At 39.7% G+C, this 22944-nt stretch overlaps 1 protein-coding gene across 1 annotated transcript in view; it reads left to right on the forward strand.

Moving 5' to 3' along the window:
* The window catches only part of NOX3 (NADPH oxidase 3), a 39488-nt gene that overhangs the window by 12141 nt on the left and 4403 nt on the right, over positions 1-22944 (forward strand). The window contains exons 6-11 of the mRNA XM_049801211.1: positions 2724-2905; positions 5686-5815; positions 8955-9047; positions 10187-10440; positions 14045-14207; positions 21504-21650. Of these exons, the coding sequence (XP_049657168.1) occupies positions 2724-2905; positions 5686-5815; positions 8955-9047; positions 10187-10440; positions 14045-14207; positions 21504-21650 (969 nt within the window). The remainder of the gene's footprint in view (positions 1-2723; positions 2906-5685; positions 5816-8954; positions 9048-10186; positions 10441-14044; positions 14208-21503; positions 21651-22944) is intronic.

Genomic DNA, 22944 nt, shown 5'->3' on the forward strand with positions numbered 1-22944 from the left:
GAAAAGGAAACCAGCAATAACCCTTAACAATATTTCTTTCACAGCTGCTGTTTGTCTCTCCCCATGGCTGTACAGTATCTTCCCAATCTGGGGGTTGATTCTGCCTTGTTACATGTTGAATGTGGCTGCCCAGGGAAGAGCACATGCAAAACCACGTGGAGGCTTGCTGCATTTAGGAAGCAGTGCACGGGGAAGCTAGTGCCACTGTGTGATCTTCAGAGCCAAGCTGGATCATGGGCGCCTCAGCCCTGCAAATAAATGGTTCTGCTTGCTTTGGGGAAAAAAAAGTGACTGTGCCTCCCATCCACTTCCTTGGCTATCTCACAACAGCATTATAAGCTCTTCCTTATAATACTCATAACATAAAGAAAAACAGACCCTTTCTGCAAGGTGGGCATGTAAAACATGCAAAAGTTAATCAGCTTTTTTCCCTATTCCATTATACTATACATCACATTTATGTTATATATTTGCTTGTGTATAGTGTTTTATACTGTTACATACTCCAGGGTTGAAATGGCCCTGGTAAGACTCCCATAGATACTGTTTCTGCTCTTTAGAAAATTCCCACATAACCAGCATGCAATAAAGTCTGCTTGAACACCAGGGAGTGGGGCTCTTTCGATCAGTGGTGTGCTCCACTGAAACAAGAAACAAAGTGAGACAATGGCTGGACAACAGTCAGTAGAATTTGATAATACTTTTCAGTTACAAGGCATTTTGTCCTGTTTTTTTCTCAGTTCCTTTCCAGCTTAGTGTGATTTTTGCATCTTTCAAAACAAACAAGTAAACAATTCTCAAGTTTGAGGAAAATCAACCAAATTAATAGTCTCAATGGTATGAATAAAAAAGTCTTCATGTTAGTGTTGACAACGTAGTCAGGTTTATCAGAATAGGACAGCGAGCCAAGGACTCAGCTGCACAGTCTTTCAGTACCCCCAGTACCCACTCTCACCACATGCACATGAGGTGTTCCCCAGGAACCAAAGAAAGCTCACAGCTCTGGACAGGAACCTACCATCTTTCAGTAGGCATGTTTTTTTCTCCACTAAGGCTTCCCATGGTGATATAATTGTGAGGTAGGCCTCTAATTAGCATTAAAATCCTAAATACCCTTGAGGAGGAAGACTAGCATTTTTTTGAGATCCTTTCCCAGATTTCTTACAGTAATATGCCCCACAATTACCTTCTAATTTATAGCCTAGATTTTACTCTAGCCTCTAATATTTGTATTTCTTTTATCGCCCACTTGTGTCTCAGTAGCTACACTCAGAATTAATAAATTATGAAGGAAAACAAATAAAAGATTGCTTCTAACTTCAGAGAAGAAAGTTCTGAGAGCGACAATTCAGGCTTTCTTTTCAGTTTCATCCTACCCCTGTAGTAGCAATGTACTAAGTGTCTTTGACATTTTTCCTTGTTTCATCTCAACATTCAAACTAGCCGTTGTAGAGGAAATGTTCAAAATATCACCTAGATCAATCCTGTTAATATGTAATAGGATCTGAACACACTCTTCACAGGCACCAATTTGAAAATGTACTGTGTGCTGTCAAGTGTGAACATTTGAAAGAATGATTTTACTGTAAAAAGTGACTGTAAAAATGGCATTGTGGAATTTTATCACCTCTAGGATTTCCATATCAAATGAGTACAATGTAGGTTTTTTTTCTCCTAGTGTATTAAGCTGTAGAACCAACTCAGGATCCAGAAGGCATGCTGAGCTCCTTCATTCCTGTGCATCAGCACCAGGAAAACAGATATATATGCTTTGCAGGCCAAATGGGGACTTTATTTACACTCTGCTGGCATATTTAGCTTGAGCCTCATCTTGCGTGTGAGATTTTTACTGCTGTTCTTCATGATTTGCACTTTACAACTGACATCAGCATCTGACTGTTGTGTTCAAAATAAATCTTCATTCTCACTTCAGTTTATTTTGGTGGGTTTAGACAGATGTAACAGACCTGTGCTGATGTCTGTGAGTCATGAACAAGAAAGAAAATGTTCTAGCCCAGCATATTAATGTTTAATCACTGACGAGCATAAAAATGTAAATACAAATATGTCTTTTAAAAAATAAACCCAAGTATTTTCCAATGTACCTCCAGCTATATGTAAGGAACAGGTAAATGAGATACGCTGTTTAGGTAAATGAAAGCATGCCATTTTTATACACCATTTCAGGGCTGCTAAAAACCCACAAACTTTGAAGTAAAATAAGTACAAAAGAGCCCCACACCATTATGGTTGCAGGTGTCTTAGCACCTCACTTCATCACCCTCAAATGAATAAGCTGGTTTCTAGTGCTGTTTTGCTTATTACATCTCTAGGTTTAATTGTCTCATTTCTCTAATAATTTTCCTTTTTTTCTGAGACACTTTTTCATAAGCAAAATAGATAAAAGTACTAATGAGACTGTCTAATTTCCTCTTTTCAATTCCTGAAATAAGTAAGTGGCAGCAAGCATTTACACATCTGTCTGGGATAAGCCTGAGTGGAAATAGAGCAGAGGAATGTTTTTCCATGCTTTTCTGTGGTAAAATGGAGGTTTGCCTTGCATCCATGTCTTGTTCTGGTTTTGTTCCTATGCTGAAAATATTTCTTAGATTTTGGATTTGTATGTAATAGCAGCAACAGAAACAATAGTAACAGAAGTAGTAATAAAAATAGCAATTATAACAACAATAACTACTAATACTAATAATGTATTCTTATTCTAGAACACAACAGGAGAGTTACTAACCACCATAGCTGGAATAACTGGAGTTGTGATAACTGTGGCTTTAATTCTGATCATGACTTCATCCACTGAGCTCATCAGAAGGTCATGTTATGAGGTGTTCTGGTATACCCATCACCTCTTCGTGGTTTTCTTCATTGGTTTAATAATCCATGGTATGGGGTAAGTGTCTGCATAAACTACCTGGGGTATATGTACACAGTTTGAGATGAAACATGATTCCAATCTATAATCCTTTGCTTTTCTATTAACAAACTGCTGGGATCTTTGCTTGGAGACAGATTGCAAAATTAAAGCATTTTGGAATTAAAACACACCACTTTTCTGTGGACTAAAAGTGTGGTTTAGTTCTTTTAACCACTCTTCTACCATCTGACAAACTGCACCTTATCAATGCATCAATCTGAATGAATTTTCATCCCTGGGAACTTGGGGCATTACAGATTAGGAATCAAACCTTTGTGGGTTCAAATTAATAGGGGATAGACCTTCTGCTGATAGGTCTTGTTAGGCATTTTGTGAGAGAGCTTGTACAAGCTTGACAAGCTTTCAGCATGTCAGCTACCCTATGGTGGATGTCCCTGTGCCCATTCTCCTCTGCATCCATAAATGTAAAGTGGTTTTGGTGGTCTTTCTCTGTGGGGAAAAGAACCCCAAATTTCCTCACCATAGAAAAAAACTGTGCAGTAGCAGTAGGCACTATATTACAAACCAGGCTTAAATGACTGCAGTAACAAACAACTCAAGTTTATGACTAGTCGAGTCAGGCGGCTTTTATGGAGAGGGATGACTGCCAGGTCACTGACTGTCTCCTTGTTCCTCAGCACAAGAGGAAGGTCCATCATCTTGGTGCAGGGCTCTGATTCTTACACCAAAGGACAGCAGGTTCAGGGGAGCCTCCATGAGAAGCTCAGGGACTGATAAATCCCCTGTCAATGCAGAGTTAGAGTAAGAAGGTGCCTAGTGCTGAAACCATTCCATCTTCCATTTCCAGCTTCATTGACATCTTCTGCTTCTTCTCCCTTTTGTGCTTTCCCCCCATTTCCTTTTCTCATTTCTTTGTGATACTATTAATGTAAATCTACAGTGGTGCATCTACACTGACATTTTAATTCAGGTAGGGAGTACAGTTTTGAGGCAAATCTCATGGTCCTCCTCACCTCCTAGGTTTAACTTATACCATGGTGCAATCCCTGGACTGCATAACACAGAGTGGTTTGGGATGAAACTACACCGACAGGAACACATCTCTATGTGCCAAGCACTAACAAGAGATCCATTCACAGGACCAAAACAGACCTAGTCCTAAGCCTTAGGTAGCCCTCAAATGTGTTCCTTGCAAGGCCCTCAACAAAGACTGCTTCGCTCCATAGATCTTTTCCTTCTGACTATCTAGCATACACATGGCCGCAAGCTGTAGGTAAGCTTTTCTAGACTTAAGGACAGAGTCACTTGGTGTTATTGTAATACACTTTTTATGTCTGTTTTGTAAAACATTCATATGATATTGGCCACCACTAAAGTATGTACAGACCACTACTCTTTGACACAGAGGAACTTCCTAGCCCACAAGAGTGTGTGTGTACCTGTTCTCTGGAGGTATGTGGCGTCACCATGGGGCAGGGAGCAGGCCAGTACTATGTCTTCTGGCGTGTTACTTTTCTCACCTCTTTCCTTGTGATTTAAGAGCTGCCACATTCAGTCTGGCTTTGAGTGTTCCTGAAATTGGCCCAATTAATTAGTCCCAAGTTTCAGAGGCACAGATGCGAACAAATGCTATACACTGTACCCTGGCCTGATTAAAATGGCCCCCTCCCCTCTCACTGGCAAATCTTTTAGAATGCAATTTCAAACAACTATAATGAACCCTTTAAACCTTCAGCTTTGTAACATCCCTCTGCCTAGCCAGCTGATCGACACTCCTCAACAAGAGACTTCCCCCAAAAGGGGACACTTATTTAACAGCCCTATTGATAGCATTCTGAGTATGCTGCTTGCTCCAGGCTTGGAGTGTGCTGCAACAGAGCAGCTCCCTGCTGCCCCAGCACATCCCTACCACTACCCCATTTATGAAAAGGAGTCAAAACCCAAGCTTTCATCCAATTCCCACCTCTTCCTCCTTCCCAGATGATTGAACAAAACTCACTCAAGCCTACCTCCTTTTCTGTCTTTCTGTCTGAACCGGTGGCAGCCGATGACATTGCCACGTAAAAGAAGGCAGCACTTCTTATCTCCTTGTCTCTTGTTAGACTAGTGGGGCAGGACAGGCTAACATTGTAGAGCCAAAGTAAGTAAGGAAGAGAAAATTCAAAGAAACAATATGAAACAGGGTTTCCCCATAAAAGTCTTCCTTCTCTACCAAAAATCCACACCAGCTGAAACCCATTTAAACTGAACAGTCAGGATTGATATGTTGGGAAAATTCACATCATTAACATTCTCAGAAGTAAAGAAGCTAGACTTTAATATGTTTAGAGAGTATACATCTAATTATGGTCCTCCAACTTTATCTGCAGCTTTTAAAAATGCATTCAGAAAGCAGCAAAGGAAAGACAAAGTCTGTCACTATTAAATTGTATTATTTTTCTAAAGAATAGCAGATGCTCTTATACAGAGGAGGTCAAAGTGCCTTCTCCAAAGAACTTGGAAATCATTCTAATTTTGCCACAAACAGCAAAATGTAAATTTTCTATGCAAGGACTCTCTACACTTCAGCTGCATTGATGTATACTAATACTATAACACACTTCTTGCATTTGGCCAAAAAGTCATGGCAAAGCTAACGAAAGGTGATCTGAACAAGAGAGCAGAACAGGGTTGAAATGGCCAGTTCTTGAACTTTCAGTTATCTCCTGATCTGCATTCGATTACTAGGGCAAAAACTACAGACGCACAGAAACCTTGCAAAGAGGCATATCACTGATGAACATTTTCGTTTTAAGTCAGCTTGTCCGAGGTCAGACGTCTCAGAGTCTGCTGCTTCACAATGTCACTTACTGTAAAGATCACTACTTGGAATGGGAGAACGCCACTCAGTGCCCTTTGCCGCAGTTTTCTGGCAACAAACCTGTGGTAAGAGTGATGTTTGTCTTCTGTTTTTAACTTCATGTTCTCCCTTGGGAGGCCAAACATCTTGGGGAGCAGAGGGCTGGAGTGTATGCTAGTGACTGGCACTTACTTAGTGTCATGTTTAGAGAGTAGTTTCACATTTCCATTCCATGACCTCGCCCTGTGCTTTAAGATAGTGATCCCGACCTTCTCTGTCAGTATGGACAGGTACAGATGAAGAGTGATGTATAAAATTTTGGTGTCATTAATAATAATTTTTATTTCTGGAAGATCCTTTAGTTAGGCAACACTCCCTTTGAAGGGTATGGATTTCAGAATTCTGCTCTATTTAAATCTGTTGTGTACATTTAATTTGAATTATTCAGTATCACCAATATCCTTGATGTGTTCATTGCACAAACGTAGCCTCCAAGTGAAAACCTTATGAGGGTAGACATACAGAAAATACAATGGAACAGTAAAGCTAGGGATGCAAATTAGTATTATTATTTTAACTAATAGTACTTTAATATGGATAGTCTAAATACCAAGGGAGAATAAGTTGGAGATAAAATTATGTCCTTGCTTCGGGGCACATGCTTCATATTGTCCAGCCTTGATGTCTTAAGTCAGGTAATAAGGAGAGAATTTGAAACAATGAATTATGAAAGGGAAAGGCAAAAGGCAGGAAAAATGTCCCACGGAAGGGTGGTTTTGCTGCAACAAGATTGCAAATCCACAGGGGGTAATTAAGTAGCAGACTTGTACAGTATGTCAGATGTCTAGCATCCAAACAAAATCATTTAACATTTAGAGCTCGAGATTTAGATTGCTCATATGCAAGTTTTTGTTGTTTCTTCCAAAAAGAGAAAATATACCAAAGGAAATCCTAAACTAAAGGAGAAAAATTAGCATTCAGTGTCTTGTAGCTTTTTTAATGGCTGACATAGATTTTTTTCTTAAACTAAACTATTGTTAGCCACTATCCAACCCGCATATTAATGAGAAAATGAATGCCTCTCTAAAAATTTCAGCTACAACGTCGCCATAAAAATCAATACATGGCTACGCACCATGAATATAGACACAAGCTTGCTTCCAACAGCATGTCCTGACATTCATTATCATAAAGCTAACTGGAGAGAACTTCCCCTTCTCCGTGTTAAACCTATTTTGCCACACTTTCCTGCATACCCAAGGCCATACTAGCAAAGTCCCATTACTTTAAATGAATTGTGATTATACCGTATGGCACATAGATCATCTATAAGAACAGTGCTTTGCTGGATGGGTAGTGTGCTATGGTGTGATACTTGCTAGACACCGCAGATAGATAGCACAAATTCATTCAGAGGCTAAAAAGCCATGACGAGGCTTGCGCGGCACCAGCAGGGGCAGGCGCAGGTGGGACTGAGCAGGGAGGGCACAGCCTGGTGCACAGCTGGGATTGCGTGAGGTGACACCAGAGCGCACGCCCCACTGGCCACGGCTCCCGGGGGACGCTTCCATGGCGGAGCCCCTCGCTCAGTCATGCCACATCTGCTCCCCTCCTCCATATTTCAGCAGGTAGGAGCCCGATCTGTCTCGCACTGAGGACAATGAAGCACTCGTGTTGTACCCAGGGCGTCTGGACTTTTATCCTCGCAGCCCCTCCTGAGCCATCGCTGCCCCATCTCAGTTCATTCTCATTATAGGAGGAAACACCACTTGGGCAAGAATACCAATGCCCTGATTAGCCGGCCAGGAGCCGTCTTGCCTAGCAGCCCATCCCTCCTGGTGGATGCCCTGTTGTCCCAAACCAGCCAAAAGATATTTTGGACGGAATGCTCCATTGCACTGGGAGCGATGGCACCTTTGAAATCTCAGCTGAGCTCTCGCAGAGGGTAGCCTTAACATTCTTGTCACATGCTTTTATTTACAGGTAGTACAAATGGAAGGGAGGAAAAACAGGTCTCATCATTATTGTGGCTTGATATATGCAAATATATTCAAGACGTGAGATTACCCACTGTGCAGAGACACCTGTAGTATTTAGGGACAACGGATGTGTTGAGTTTCTGCTTTAACTGAGAATCTTCTGGCTTAGGCTGGTTTCTTCCCATTATTAAATCATGCATTTTTTTAATTTAATTTTCAAGACGTAACCTTGGGAAATTGCCACCCCATCCTCTTAGCACTTTCTAAGGAAGCCATGTAATTTTATGGCTTGCTTCTCATAAAAGATACTTTATAACCCCTGTTACCCAGCTTGTGGAGCAAAGTCAATGTTTCAGCAAGTAAAGTTACTCTTTGGAGATTTTAAAAGCCACACGATTGTGGAGTCTTCAGTTTGCTAGAATGAGCTGTGTAATTAACAAAACTGGAAATAAAACAGTATCTCTTCTAGAAAAAAAAAATATTTTTTTAAATCATGAAGATTCAATTACATCTAATTATCTTAGCTATCAGTGCAACTCAGTAAAATCATCAGCTAGTATACTTGAATAGCCAAATATCTTTGATTGTTACAGTGATCAGTACATACGATTAGCAAGTACAAGCACAGCAATCATCTGCAGTACTTAAAGTATGACCAGCTCAGTATCCTAGATCAAAAAAACACATTTATTGATACAGAGCCAACTAATGGATTAAATGAAAACGTATCCCATTCCTCTAACTGAATATTTGGGACTTAATGTTTTCTCATGCAGCATCAGAAAACTCACAGCTGACAATAAAAGCTATTCCTATCTGACCCTTCTGAAATATTTTAGACATTGAAGAGCAAAAAAATAGTAAGGCTATGGATAATATTGTATAGCTGTATGCATCTATACATCTTCAGGTCCAATGACAAGTATATGTAACACCTAAATAGATTAATCCTTTTGCCTTTTAGTAGGAAAAGATTTTAAAGGACTCTTCTTGGCCAGAATACAGATAGATATTAGCACCGCTTTTGGAGTGCATCTGTGAAGGAGTCCCATATGTCTGTTCCACAAGAAAGCCAGAACTGCTGCAGTAGCAACAGAAATACTCTCTTGAGAAAGGCAAGCCAAAAATCACAGAAAAGAAATCAAATAATTTCATTTTAGGCTACCTGCTGATTTAAACCTGAAATGCAAAATATTTTTTCAGACATTCAGATAAATGTTGTTTTTTAATATGCAACTTTCTACAGGCTTGGAAGTGGGTCTTAAGTCCAATGGTGTTGTACGTCTGTGAAAGAATTGTTAGATTCTGGAGATTTCAACAGGAGGTGGTCATTACTAAGGTATGTAACATAGCTTGCACGTCTGCGTAAAAGAAACGTTATGTCAATGACTTTTTTTATCTTTTATAGGTAAATTCTCTATATTATGACCTCATTTTTCACTCCTAGCTTCAGCAGTTCTTCCATCATTGCCATGGTTTCAGCCAAGTATTGATTTTAGGTTTTGCATTTATTCCAATAGCAAGTCCATAAGAATATTCCTTCCATACAGGACCAAACTTGATTAACGAAGTACCAGACTTTACACCACCATAACACAAACATCTGCACAGAGGGTCTCTCTTTTTCATGAACTGAAGCCATGTTCCACTGCAGTAAATGCCCTCGACTTCAGTAGGACACGGTTTTTACTTTCAAATCTGGAGGCTTCCAAGGAGATTAAGGGTTATATTATCAGTTAGCATAAACAGTCGAAGCTTCATTAATACCACTGTAACAATTTATCCCAGTTGTAAATATCTCTGTGCGCTAAGGGCCTGTTTAAGTCACAGCAGAATGCATGGGGAATGGCACTATTGAAGCAGCCAAGTCCACATGTATCAAGCTGGCAATCAGAAACAAGCTTATCTTGTGTGAGAGGAAAAGCATGTCGGATAAGTCTTGCTGCTGATTTCACAGAGTGGCTGTGATCTGAGAATCTCAGTATACTATGTGTGACATATAAAACTGGCTGCTTAACTGAGATTACCTCTTAATAAAAGTATATTATAGAATTGAGCTCACTGGGCTCTTTTCTTCTTGCCAAACACACAATAATCCCATGCATGTTAATTGTGTCACATGAGAGTAAAACTGGGAAATTACTCCAGACTATTAAGGAACACTTTTTCATAGGCTCTATTAAGATAGAAAGTTGACAAATTGTTGAACTGTTACAGCCTTTCCTCTGTCTTTTACACTCACAAAGCAAACTGCCCCACGAACACACTGTATGTGCTCTCAAGCTATTGGGCAGCAACAGCACTGCAACATGCAGTTTAGGGCATAATCTACAGGACATTTAAAAATTACTGTGCATCCCAATTTGCATTAACTTGTGGTTCAACTCAAGCAGAAATGGTTGCAAAGTCACCTGTAACCTAATGGAAACAGTTACTCTTCTGAAGGAAAATAAAACAGGTCCTCTTATTATTGTTCAGGTGGTGACACATTCCTCTGGAGTCCTTGAGCTTCACATGAAGAAACACGGCTTTAAAATGGGACCTGGTCAATATATCTTTCTACAGTGCCCATCTGTCTCACAGCTAGAGTGGCACCCTTTCACCCTTACCTCAGCTCCCGAGGAGGACTTCTTCAGTGTTCACATACGGGTCGCCGGGGATTGGACTGCAGCCCTCTTCAAGGCCTTCGGAGCAGAGGAAAAAGTTTTCAAGGAATTGTGGATGTTACCAAGGTTTGAATAACAAACAATACATTTTAAAATGTTAATTCTACATTTTAAAATAAATGTTAACATTTTAACTATAATTAATTTTGTGTGTGTTCTATATGATACAGTATTAGATCATAGTTCTGGATCCATAAATATGCCATTATGCTAAAAAAACCCACAAATACACATAGTCATGAATATAGGCCAACAGCTACCAAGAAGATGTGATGACTAATCCAAGATTTAAAGTCCATATCATTATCTACATCTCTGTTGCTATCATTTAAATCTCTAACATCTCTATCTACACCTAAAGATACCCATTTTGACAGATAGGTGCTTAAGAACTGAATTCAAACGACACTGGAAGCTGTCTGCTAGCTTTGTGCCTGTATGCTTATGCTCTGATGGCACCCATCACCTGCCATCCAAAATTCCAGCTTTTCCCTTTCAGTTACTTAGATATCTTGTGGCCCCAGAAACTTCTGCCTGAACCTTACTTCTTTCCAGCAATCTCCCTCAACTCTGTCTCCGGTTTCCAAACCCTGCTCCACTTTATAAAGGTTATTGGCGTTCAAATTCTGTATCTGTGGCATCTTAATCCAAGCAAAAGCTTGATGCTGTGTTGTCGCAAGTCAGCAACCTAGTCCGCTGAAGTTAATGGAGCCATTCTGACTTACACTAGCTAAGCACCTGGCTCTATACGTAATGGATTCAAACCATGTAGCTCCTTGCAGGTGTAGTGGAGATTTTCAGCACAGGATCATTTCAATTCTGGTGGAGTGTGTAGGGCCTGGGACTGAAAGGACTGTTTTCCCCCTGGAAAATTGCTTTTGATGAGGGAGTTCTAGTAAAACTGAACAGCAAAAAGCACTTGTTTAACTACATTTATATAATTTAATGGGACTTGGATGATAAAGAACATTCCCTTAAAAAGCTTATAGACACCCCTGAGCTACAGAGGTGTACTAGAGGGTGGGGGCAGAGAAGAAAGTCTGGTCCAGTCCCTGCATTTTATCAGTTAATAAGAATTAGAAATGAAAGCCATGCCTTTGTTAAAGGCAACTGGAATGAGAAGTATGCCGTTTCAGCAGAACTGGAGCAAAAATGGTCCAAAGTGATTGACAGCCCATGTAAAGAATGAGAAAGAGAAAAATGTTATCAAATGTTGCTGGCCACAATGCAGGCCTGAAATTAACAGCTCTGTCAGATATATAAAGGCTCTTCTTTTTAATCTTGTTAGGGTGACTAATGCCATCATTCAGTTGCTTTCTTGCAATATATTAAAAAGAATATATCAATAGTTAAGGTAGCAATAAAGCAAAAAACAAGTCTTTTTCACAGATATCAATATCTAACAATAAACACCAAATTGGTGACTGTATTAAAAAATAACATATAGCAGAAACTGAGCAGAAGACAGAAGACATAGCAACTGAATGATATGGTAAGGTTCTAAAAATAAACTATGTAATTAATAAAAGAAGACTAAAATAAAATGTACAAGCATTTATACACATAGCAAAGACAGTTAGTTGTGACTTCTGGGCAGTTTGAGAGATAAGACCATAGACTAGACTATTTCTGTGAAAATAATCAAGTTCCATATTATGCCTCTTTGGGATTTTGGCTCACTTAATTGCTGTTTTAGCACATTGTCCTGAAATCTAACTTCTCTTACAGTCAGGGTACTACACAATAATGCTGATCAGCAAATGTTTAAATTCTAAAAATAATACAAGAATCTGTTAATATTTCTTTTTCAAAACTAAATTCTTTCCCTGCCTTCCCCAAAAGTATAATGCTTCTTTCTAATGAAATTGTGTAGATAAAGACAAAGAATATGGACAATCCAAGCCACAGCTAGAAACAGTCTATAGCACTATTTTCTACTCCTCCCTTGGCAAATGCAAATGTAAATGTAATATTTTTTGTCACTTTGTTTACTACCTTCCTCCCTTCCTCCACCCGCTGTAGATCAAATGAATGGGTTGTATAGGTCAGTTTCTCTTTTTCTGCTTTCTCCTCCCTACTTCTGTGAGTCTTTGTATTTGCTAAGCTCTCTCTACGGCTAAGCAAGGCATTCAAGCAATGATGGGATCTCTGTCACCTGAGGATTTAGGAGCAGACTGACAAGACAAATCTCTGTAAGGAATGATTCAGAAATAATTGATCCTGTCTTGTAGCACAGAAACAGATTAAAGAATCTCTTGAAACTCCTTCCAGATCAATTTTTTCTCAATCTACTAACACTAATGAGAATTGCTCCCAAGCCCACGTTGAACTACATAGAAAGTTTACCTGAAAGCCGTTCTCAGACACTTTACATATATAGCCTAAAGTAACTGAATTTTACAGGAAGTTTTGAGTGCTCAAAAAGTACAGGGCTGGGCAATAACCTGAATAACAATACATATTTTGAAAAAAAGATTATTTCTTTTATACTCAAGGCCAGATTTCCAAAAGATATCCCCGAGTAGCTGTTTCATTTGCTACCGCACTTGTAGAGCATTTGGAATACTGAAATAAAAGTGACAAGTACAAATGAAAGGGAAAATGTTTGCTAGGACTTCAGGTATACTTTAAGAAAGCAACAATTGGGTTTCAGGTATGTTGTGTCCCTATATTTGTATGTACCATTGCTTGGTGATCCCCCCTTCTTTTCCTGTTAAAACATTTCATTCTTCCTTATGTCTGCATATTTGTTTGTAGTATTTGAGCTGAATTTTAAAGATGATTCATGCTATAAAGAGCACAAAACAACGGAAGATCTGGAAGAAGGAAAACTTAATTTTTCCTAAGGACTGGGTGTTAGTGAAACCATCTTCCAGAGCGCTTATGTTATTTAAAGACAGACTGGACAGAGCACTCCAAAGTACTGTGTGTATTTACATTCCATGTTGCTAGAGGAATGAATCTGATTATTTAATAATCTTTTTCATCTCTAATTTTGACCAAAATGAATGCCTCAGCATCAGCAACACTGATTATAGGAGGTAGTAACATAAACAAGCATTTCTCTTTACATATTTTGCCTTTATGTCAGATACTAAGTACAGTATTATTGCCAAAAATGTATTTCTGAAATACTGTTTTTTCAGAAAGAGCTGAGAAAATAGTAGTTTCCTTGCATATGATGACCTCCTTCTTGCTTGCTCTTTTATTACTTCAACACATATAGAGAACTTTTCAAAATTATTAATATAATCTGTTCCTCTTTACTTTGATATATACAATATAGAAAATAAAGCTCTAAAACAGGATGCTTTTCAGTAATTTGTAATCAAATATGCAAATTCCACAGCTAAATTTGGACATGCAATTATATGACTAATCACATTGCAGAAAGCCAGAAAATTGCAATTGCATGCTTAAATAGATGGCCAGGCCCCAAAACCACATGGGTGCTCTTGTTCTCTCACTTCAGAAAAAACAGTTGCTTTGCTATTACGTGGCACCCACTGAAAATTAAATGTGTACGGGTAATTTCTGTGCCAACTTAGACATGTATTTTCTCTTTTATTTTAACAGAAGTTCAGTTTTGAAAGCATGTAGCCTAACAAATTTCAACCTTTCTGTCATTTTATATGTTGCTGACCCTTGACTAAATGTCTTGTTGCTGTAGACTAGCCGTGGATGGACCATACGGATCTGCAACCACAGACGTCTTCCACTACCAAGTGAGTGTGTGCATTGCAGCAGGAATCGGCGTCACGCCATTTGCCTCTATTTTAAAATCCATTTGGTACAAATGCTGCAACCCTACCACAGTACTGATGCTGCAGAAGGTAGGTGGGAAAGTTTATCGCTCCATCAAAAAGTTGCACAAATGAGCTATTTTGCCAGGTGAGAGAGGCAATTCAGAGCTAGAGACTCATTTGAGTGCTTTAACTCACTTTCAGCAGCGGTCACTCGCTTTCCAGCTGCCTCAGAAGCTGTTGTGGGGTAGGGTCTCCCAAATTCACTGTCATTCCCTGAGGAAGAAGGTAGCCCTAGCTGCAGAGTTTTAGTAAAAGCTGAAGAATCCGATTTTCGGTAGCAACTGGAGATAAACGTGGAATGTCTTTCATAGCTGGACAGATAGAGAGCTAGAAGAGAAATTTGTCCTCTTTCCTACCAAAAATAAATCCTGCGAGGTCATCTCAGATGGAAGTGAAGGGCAGCACTTGCTCCTTGTCCAGCTGCGTGTTTCATGAGGGCCCTTTGGCTGTGTCTTCTGGTCCAGAATGCTGCATTCAGTGACCATTAGCTGCTTTTCTCACCTTGCAAAGTCAGGATATTAGCCAGCATAGAAGGAATAAAAAAAGGCATTTAAGCTCTGGATGAGATGCATATATCAAGATACATATTACTGCCTCAAACCACTTTAATTATTTTGTTGAAAAAATTATATTGGGGTCTGTAAAGCATGGATGGCACCAATTAAGTTAACGTACTCTTGATCTGCTAACCTGTTATACATCTTCTGCCAAGGGTATGTGAGGCAGCACTGGCAGAGGATAGGTGAAGAAGAGATAATGGGTGAAGTAAGGTAAGGGGTAGAAGGTAACAGGCAAAAATCAGCATTAAACATTCTCTTCCCTATCGATCATGGCAAGTGGTAGCTTTTGGAACTTAGAGCTTCTTTTAGCTCATTTTCCAATTTAAAAGCTGAATCAGGAACTGTTCAACATTTCACATTTAAGGACAAATGTTGAAATTACATTGGAGTGGACAGATCTCTGAGAGGGTCAGTACATATGGAGCAGATTGCAGGACTAAGGGGCTGAACTTTTTAAATGAAAGAGTGTTAAAACTGGCATCTTAATGACAAGCTGCCACTGAAAAAGCATCTGGGATTTTAGTAACTGAGGAGTTGAGGACAGGTTCAAATTGCCAGGGGGTATCTTTGAGGCAGAAAAAGCACTGAGAAGGGAGGGAAATAAAAATGAAAATACGTGCTAGATGTGAAAAGAAGTGTAGTTTCAAACACTACGATTGTACCAGAATGGTCTTTTCCACTGGAAGGAGAGCTAGAGATATATATAGACCCATCGTATATGTATATTATGTATATTCTATATGTATACAAGTAGAATTGTTATTATTGTCGTTGCTGTTGTTATCTTAAGGGGAAAAGAACAGAATTTAACTATGCATTGAGAGTATAGTATACCTCAGGGTGTTCATCCATAGCTTAGGGAGAATCTTGGATAAGTGTGCCTGCAAAGATAAATGCATGGTGAATTCTGCCACAGTTTTCTGCTATAGAGTTCAGTTTTTCTGAATTCCTGTGAAATACAAAAGTATCATGATTTCTGTATGTCCTTTCTCTATATCTTGGCTTCCTTACTGGTGCAGTGGGAATAGTGATACTTATTTTTCACAGGTGTTATGAGGCTAAACTTCATTGGTGCTTGTAAAGTATTTTGAAAGCCTGGATGAAAGGTCCTGGGGAAGTTCACGGCATTACTTAAAAAATTTAGCAGTCATCTTAGTGAGAACGATTTATCTCAGGGTAGCTCCATATTTTTTTTCCATTGGTTAAAAGCTTCCACTTGTGGTATAATTACAAATAATTTAATCTTCCTCAAAGTATTCAGCACTCTCTTTCTGCCATGATGAGTACCATAGAAATGTCTATTAAGGAAATAAATAAGAGGTTTTTCTTTTTTTAACAACTCCGTTTTGATTTGAGTACAGCTATCATTACGCTTATTGAACTAATATTTCTTAGTGTTGCCCACATACGGTTGAGATATAAATACTCATAGCTTCCATAATGTCTGCAGCTGTATAATTTAAAAAACCCAGCAAATCAAAAAGAGTACACATTTATCTAATTGATTCTTCACAATTAAATAGCCTTAGAGCCTTCATTTCCCTATCATTTTTTGCAATGAGGAAGGGCACTACTACTAGTCATGGCTGGAAAGTTTCTGCTAGCTTTAGTTACACATAAAATGATCTTTTTTTCACATTAGTGGTCTCATTTTTCAGATCAATTGCCGCTGAAATTGATAAAATTGTACTGATCCATCAGATGCTAATATTAGCAAACATCCACTTTCTCTTTTACACTGTATAAGGACATAAGAAAGGTCCTACTGAGTGTCACCAAAGATCCATCTAGCCCAACATCCTGTCTCCACCAGTGGCTCTTCATGAACACCTAGGGAAAAGTATACAGACCAGAAAATCATACAGTGATAAGTCTTTAGTGAACACTTCCTTGCCTTTGAGCAACTTGCAGTTCAGTAATGTCTTGATGCAAGAGCTGCATCTCCGCGTTTAATATCCCTTAGTAGATTTTTCTTCCATGACTTTCTCTAATTGCTTTTTTAATCCATGTAGACCTTTGACAACCACAGTATGTTGCGGCAGTACGTTCAGCTACATACCGTGCGGAAAACAAAACCAGCCTCTTCCGTTTGCTTTGAGATGGACCGTCCCTCCCTGAGGCAATTTGCTTTGAGCTCTACCCCAGCCCACAGCCCTCTCCATAAAACATCTTCTCCCAAAGACCTAAAAACCTGGGCTCTTTTTGCTGTCAAACATCACCATTTTTCTGAGCTGTATTTGAGAACAGTGTAGGCCCCTTGCCCCAAATTTAGGGGTATGAATTTGAGCCTTGTCCTGCATTTATACGAAAGGCTGCGTGCTGCCACACCAGCTGTAAGTCAGCGCCTCACGCAGGCTGCCAAAGCCCCATCTCCTGCACGCCCTGGGCTGCAAATCAATTAATTAGGCTGAGGAAGACCCCCGATCTTTTTTGGAATGCTACAGCCCACAGGTGGTGTGGTCTACTCAGGAGCAGGATGGACTGGGATTTTGCAGGGAGGTGCCCGGCTGCAGATGTAGGAGGGTTTTGCAGGGACTAGTCATCTCTAAGACGGAGCGGCGTGAGTCAGGGATGAAGGTGCCTCCCTGGGCATCTCCTGCTTCATCACCTTTTACACCCCTTTGGTGAAAAGCTGGCTTTGCCCAGAGCTGCAGCTCCACCTCTGTCTGCAGGGAGCAGGGAGAAACAGACGGATGGTCATCAACAGATAATTATTAATGACTTTCCACACAATGGAAGCTGATTTTCAAATATGGTCTTTCACCTTACAGGAAAGAGCTATTGGAGCTCTTGCTCTTGTCTGTTGTACAAAATTCAGGAAGTGGGAAACTGAGTGATAAATACGGATGCATTGCAAGGGAGGAGAGTATTACAGAAATAAGCGACTACGCAAAACCCTGCATTACAGATCTGATTAATAGCAATACTGCATCTAACTCAATTTGCAAAAAGAGCACTTGGAAAATTTAAGACAGTTTATTTGGGCAAGCCATCAAGCTGATGAATGTAGTTGATGGGGGTAGGGTGGGTGGAGACTAATGAAACATAAATCTAAAACAGATTTTTAAGGGTCCTAAATAATTGCAGTCAGTCAATAGTATGAGGCTTACAAGAAAAAAAGTAGGATTCAGAATAATTGTTTAATTATAGAAATGCATTGATGCTGGCTTTATTCTACAGTTTTAATAAGGATTAATTTTATTGTGCATTTATTGTATTTTAATTATACATGTAATATGTTGTGCTATGCTATGGGCAGTCAGTGTAAAGAAAGGAAGACTTCTTTGTAAACACCATTTATTTTAACATATTATACTAGAAGTCCTCTTCAGTCTAAGGGAAATGGAGACCTTTTACCCATAGGCCATCCTTCTTCACTACCTCTTTTCTTTCTGAGCTTATAATCATGGCCAAAAATACTTCTTATAATGACAGTCTTTCTTCATTACCAAAAGCTGTCCGCCTCTAACATGTGAAAAATAGAGGCAGTGCAATGGGTACCACTTCAGCAGAACCGCACCAGGGGTGAGTTTAAGGAATTTCTCCAGCTTCAGAAAGTTATGTCCTTTCTTGAGAGGACTGTGCCAGAGGCGGCTTGGCCCAATTCAGTTGGACTGGCTGTTACTGTAACAGCTAGGTCTGCAACCAGCTAAAAGCACACCTTCAAGCTCCATAGCCTGATATTCTGGAAACCAGTCCCTCATTTCGAAGACCACATCACCTCAACTCATTGGCTAGCTTTTCTTCCTCCTTCCCTGAATGTACTTGGCTCCCAGTCCTGCCCACATGCTCTCAGTTGCTACCCCATGCACAATTCATTATTCATGTAGAAGCACATGCCTCCCCTCCACACACATGTACCAAATATACATTTCCATAAAATGAACTGCTGAAAAGACTTGAGAAATAAGATGATCAAGTAGAGGCTGGGGGAAGAAATTTCTCACTACAAATCAAGAGCCACGGTGTGATACAGACTGACAGCACTCAGTGGCCCGATTTTTGAGGTGCTGAGGATGCAGAACAAGTGGGGACTTCAAGATTCAGACACAAAAAAACTACATAAAGGTTAAGGCTATAGATCTTATCCAGTTTCAGTAATTTAAAATAATGCTGCTGTTGGTCACCAAAATGAAATGCTATAAAGTCAGTGGGCTTGCTTTTTCCTCATAATCTATGCCAGTATAAATCAGCAGCAACCCCCCTGTAAAGCAGTGAGGTTATATTTAAGGTGAAACATTGGAACAGAAGGGGAAAAAGCAAACAGTCAAGATGGTTGGTACTAAAGTTCTGCAGACAGTCCTATTCCTGGGCTGTAAAAATACCCTACTTAACCCTGAATGCTTTATCTCTGTTTCCTGGGACCATACTTCATTTATATTTCTTACAGAAACCACAGATGGTCCCTTACAGTGCACTCAGATCTAGGAAACATCTCAAATTATTGTTAGTCTCTTTCACCAAATCTCCAGTGAAGCATGGTGTTACCACATTTTTCTCCCACCACCTTACCAGAAGCCTGACAACCTAGTATATTAAAAATCTTCGGGAAATCTCTTTACAGCTTTCTGGTTTCTTCTCTGATTTTTCTCTTCAGAAGTGTCTAATATGCATCTTGATCTCATTGATCCTATGGAAAAGGGCTACAATTTCCAAATCATCAGTGCTCCCACAATGATTGCCTTGGGGACCGACCTTCCAGATTACCTTTGATATTGAGGTACAATAAAAGACAGAGGGGGTGGTGAGCACAAAGAAAGATGGGTTGGAGGAAAGCAAGGGATTCTGCAACAAAATAAAAATCACAGTCACAATTAAACAAGTTCCAACCGTCCCTTTGTTATAAGCTTATACATTTTCCTCCATGCTGTTCCTTTTTCATCTGAAATTGTGTATTTTTAGGCTTCCTCCATGTTTGTGAATTATTTTTTTGGCGGTACTATAAAAATAATTAGACTCAAAATTACATTGCCCACAGAGGCTCATTCAAGGTCTGGCACCCTCTGTTCAAAAGTAATGATGGATTGTGTGGCAAGAGCTGCAGAATTCGAGTTTTAAGAATTGCAGTCAGATTTGTCTTAGAATTGTGGTTCAGCCGGGCATCAGGGTAGTGCCTGGGCAGACACCCAGGGAACTTCAGATATTCATCCCCTGGGTGGTACGGGAACTCCCAGTACAGTCATCTACACAGCTCTACCGCCTTGAGACGAGAGACTGAGCTGAAAGCAGGGGATGGGCTGTACTCCCGATCCCCGTCACAGCACAGAATTGGTGCAGCAGATTTCCAGGTGGGAAATTCTGACTGTCCTGAAGACTCCCAAAGGTAGCTCCTGCTCCTGCTCCTGCTCCTGCTCCTGCTGGCCTAGGACAGCTGTATGTCTCAGTGTGTTGATTAAGATCCTGAGAAGGGATTCTCACCAGTCCCGAGACTGTTCCTGCAGGCAGTTCCTGCTGCAAAATTGATTAACTTGTACACAGATAAGACATTTGCAAATGGTCAGCAGAAACTGTTCTTGCAGAAGTGGTCACACAGGACAGTCTTTTATACATAGTTAATTAGTTAGAAGATGCTTTGTATGTAGTTAAGACAATAAATCACAATGGATCGTGCACATGCTGGAGTGGTCACGACGGTCGCTGGGCCAGCTGCCTGTAAGAACTGAGCAGAAAAAGGGTTTTGGGGAGTCTCACCTGATCCAGCTGAAGATGCCACCACAAGGACTCCCGAAATAGAAACTCTCATCATCATATGGACAGTGACTAACCGTCTTGTTTGAAAGATTTTATTCCCTATGCAAGCATTACCCTATGCCAAGATCCTAACAAATAAAAGGTTCTTTTTTTTTTTTTTTTTTTTTTACAAATGCTCTGCTCTGTTTCTGATTGACTGCAGTAGAGGAGGAAGAGACAGAAATAAGCCATAGGAATGATTAAAGGATGGAAAATTAGACTCTCAGTGACAGATCCCAGGAAGGTTTGGTTTACCATAGAGAGGATTATAGGTTGACTTGATCCCAGCCACTAATTTTTACCAAGGGAACAAAACTTTAATAATAGGCTCTCCAAACCAATAGACAACTAAAACAAGATCCAGCATATGGAAGATGAAGCTTGAGAAATCTGGATGAGAAAAACTGTAAATTTTTCATAGAAAGGAGGTTTTCAACCAACAGAAAACCAATCATGGGACAGTGGTTTGTTTTACCCCTTTGGCAACTTTAAAATTATATGCTCCAATTTAAACAAGAAATACATTAAGAAATAAGTAGAGGCATTCTGTAGCCTGTTTTATACAGGGTATCCAACTTGAAGAACGTAACTGTGTCTTATGACCACATTAGCTGTTAACCTATGGCATAAGGTCTTGAGAAACAGGAATTTCTTGCTTTAGTGCTGAATGAAACTGAAATTCCATTTTAAACATAACTGAACATAAATCCAAAATTTCAAAGAATAATCAAGTTATTTGCAAGAAATGCAGAGTGAGGTATTATAAATTGAGATGCACTGGCAGGGAGAGATAAGAAACTTGTACATCTTCACTAAGCTATCTTCCCTAGCACATTAATATATTCACTCAATGTTTAAGATGAAAATAAATTTTTTAAAAGATAGAAACTACATCATCAAAATGATATGTAATTATGTTTAAATTTACAGTGGAGAAGAGTCATACACTATGTAGCTAATGACTTGAGCCAATCATTAGGAAGTTTTATTGAAAGTTTTCTTCTTGTTAAATCTCTTTACTTTTATCTGACAGGTTTATTTTTACTGGATTTGTCGAGACCCATCAGCATTTGAGTGGTTTGCTGATCTTCTGTTCCATTTGGAAACAAAAATGGCTGAAAAAGGGAAAAATGATTTTCTAAGTTATCATATATTTCTTACTGGCTGGGATGAAAGTCAGGTAATAATGAAACTGTTACGAGTCTGAGTTAACGTACCTTGTTTTTCCAGTATGGTAACATATGGAACAGGAACAGCTGAATAAATGATGGATGAAGCAGAGACACAAAGAACTGTAAATATAAAGACACCAAGCCGTCTGTTTCCATCTCATATTTAGGAAAACAGGAATGGAGAAATCAAGCCAGTGATCCTTCCAGTCTTATATCTTGTCATGGGCAGCGCTGATTACCAGGTGTCTTGCAGAAAAGTGCAGAGAGCCTTTCAGGAGCTTGTGAAGGAACATTTTGTCCACTTATTTGGAATGGTCTTTAAATAGATTCTGGCATTTTTGTACTGAAACATGGAGGGTTGTATAAAAAGTGTTGGTTTTGTTTAATCTTATTATTTACTATAATTTCTGTTGTTCGCATATATGTCCAGAGCACTTTTGAAACCTGCTGCGCTCAGAACATTTTGGCAACAGACTCTATAATTCATGTTGTTTGAAAAGACGTTTTCTCTGATTTGCCATCTCATAATTTCATTGGACCATCCCCCCTCGAGGCACTTAATCCTTAAACTGGGTTGATTTTATTCAACTTCTTTAGTCTTTACCTAGACCCAAATGAGTTTATTTTTTCTCTCTCTCTTTTTTTAATGGATCACTCAGATCACACTGCGATCAGAGTTAGGCACCTGCCAGAAAAACTCTCACAGGAAATTCTTTGCTCTACTGTTTTATTTCCTGCTGTCTCTGTTGAATGAAGGACTGCCTAGTAGAGATTAAAAAAATAGATTTCATAGAGCTTTTCCCCTCCTGCCTCTGCTGCCACAAAACCCCATTGTTTCTTTCTGCTTTCCTTAGGGTTTCTGTCAAGTAATGAGGTATGTGCATAAAGCTGTATTCAGAAAAATCTGCTCCCATCGTTAAGTATATGGCAGTTAGAGAAACTAACACTGCATTAGCAATATCACAGGGTATTACCTAAAACCTGCTTTGAAAGAAGCTATTGAGGAACCTAACAAAACACAAAGTTGCCCTCGTCTCTCAACTGTCATCATCCCACTTCCCTCCTGGGCAAACATCAGGCCAGAAATCAGGTAGGGAGACAACTATTCTTGCTGGGATGTCGGACTCTCTTCACTTGTGTGCCCTGCACTTTTCTGAAGTGCCTCCTTCTTCTCTTCAAACTCCATTATCTAGTCTCCTGTCAGCACTAACTCGTTATCCTGTGCTGCTGGTTAGGTGACACCAGAGCATCCCTGAAGCTGTGCTGCCTCCCCTCCTGCACTGGTACTGCTCTTGCTCCTGG

This window comes from Accipiter gentilis, chromosome 5 (assembly GCF_929443795.1).
Source record: "Accipiter gentilis chromosome 5, bAccGen1.1, whole genome shotgun sequence".
In the NCBI taxonomy this organism is placed as follows: Eukaryota; Metazoa; Chordata; class Aves; order Accipitriformes; family Accipitridae; genus Astur; species Astur gentilis.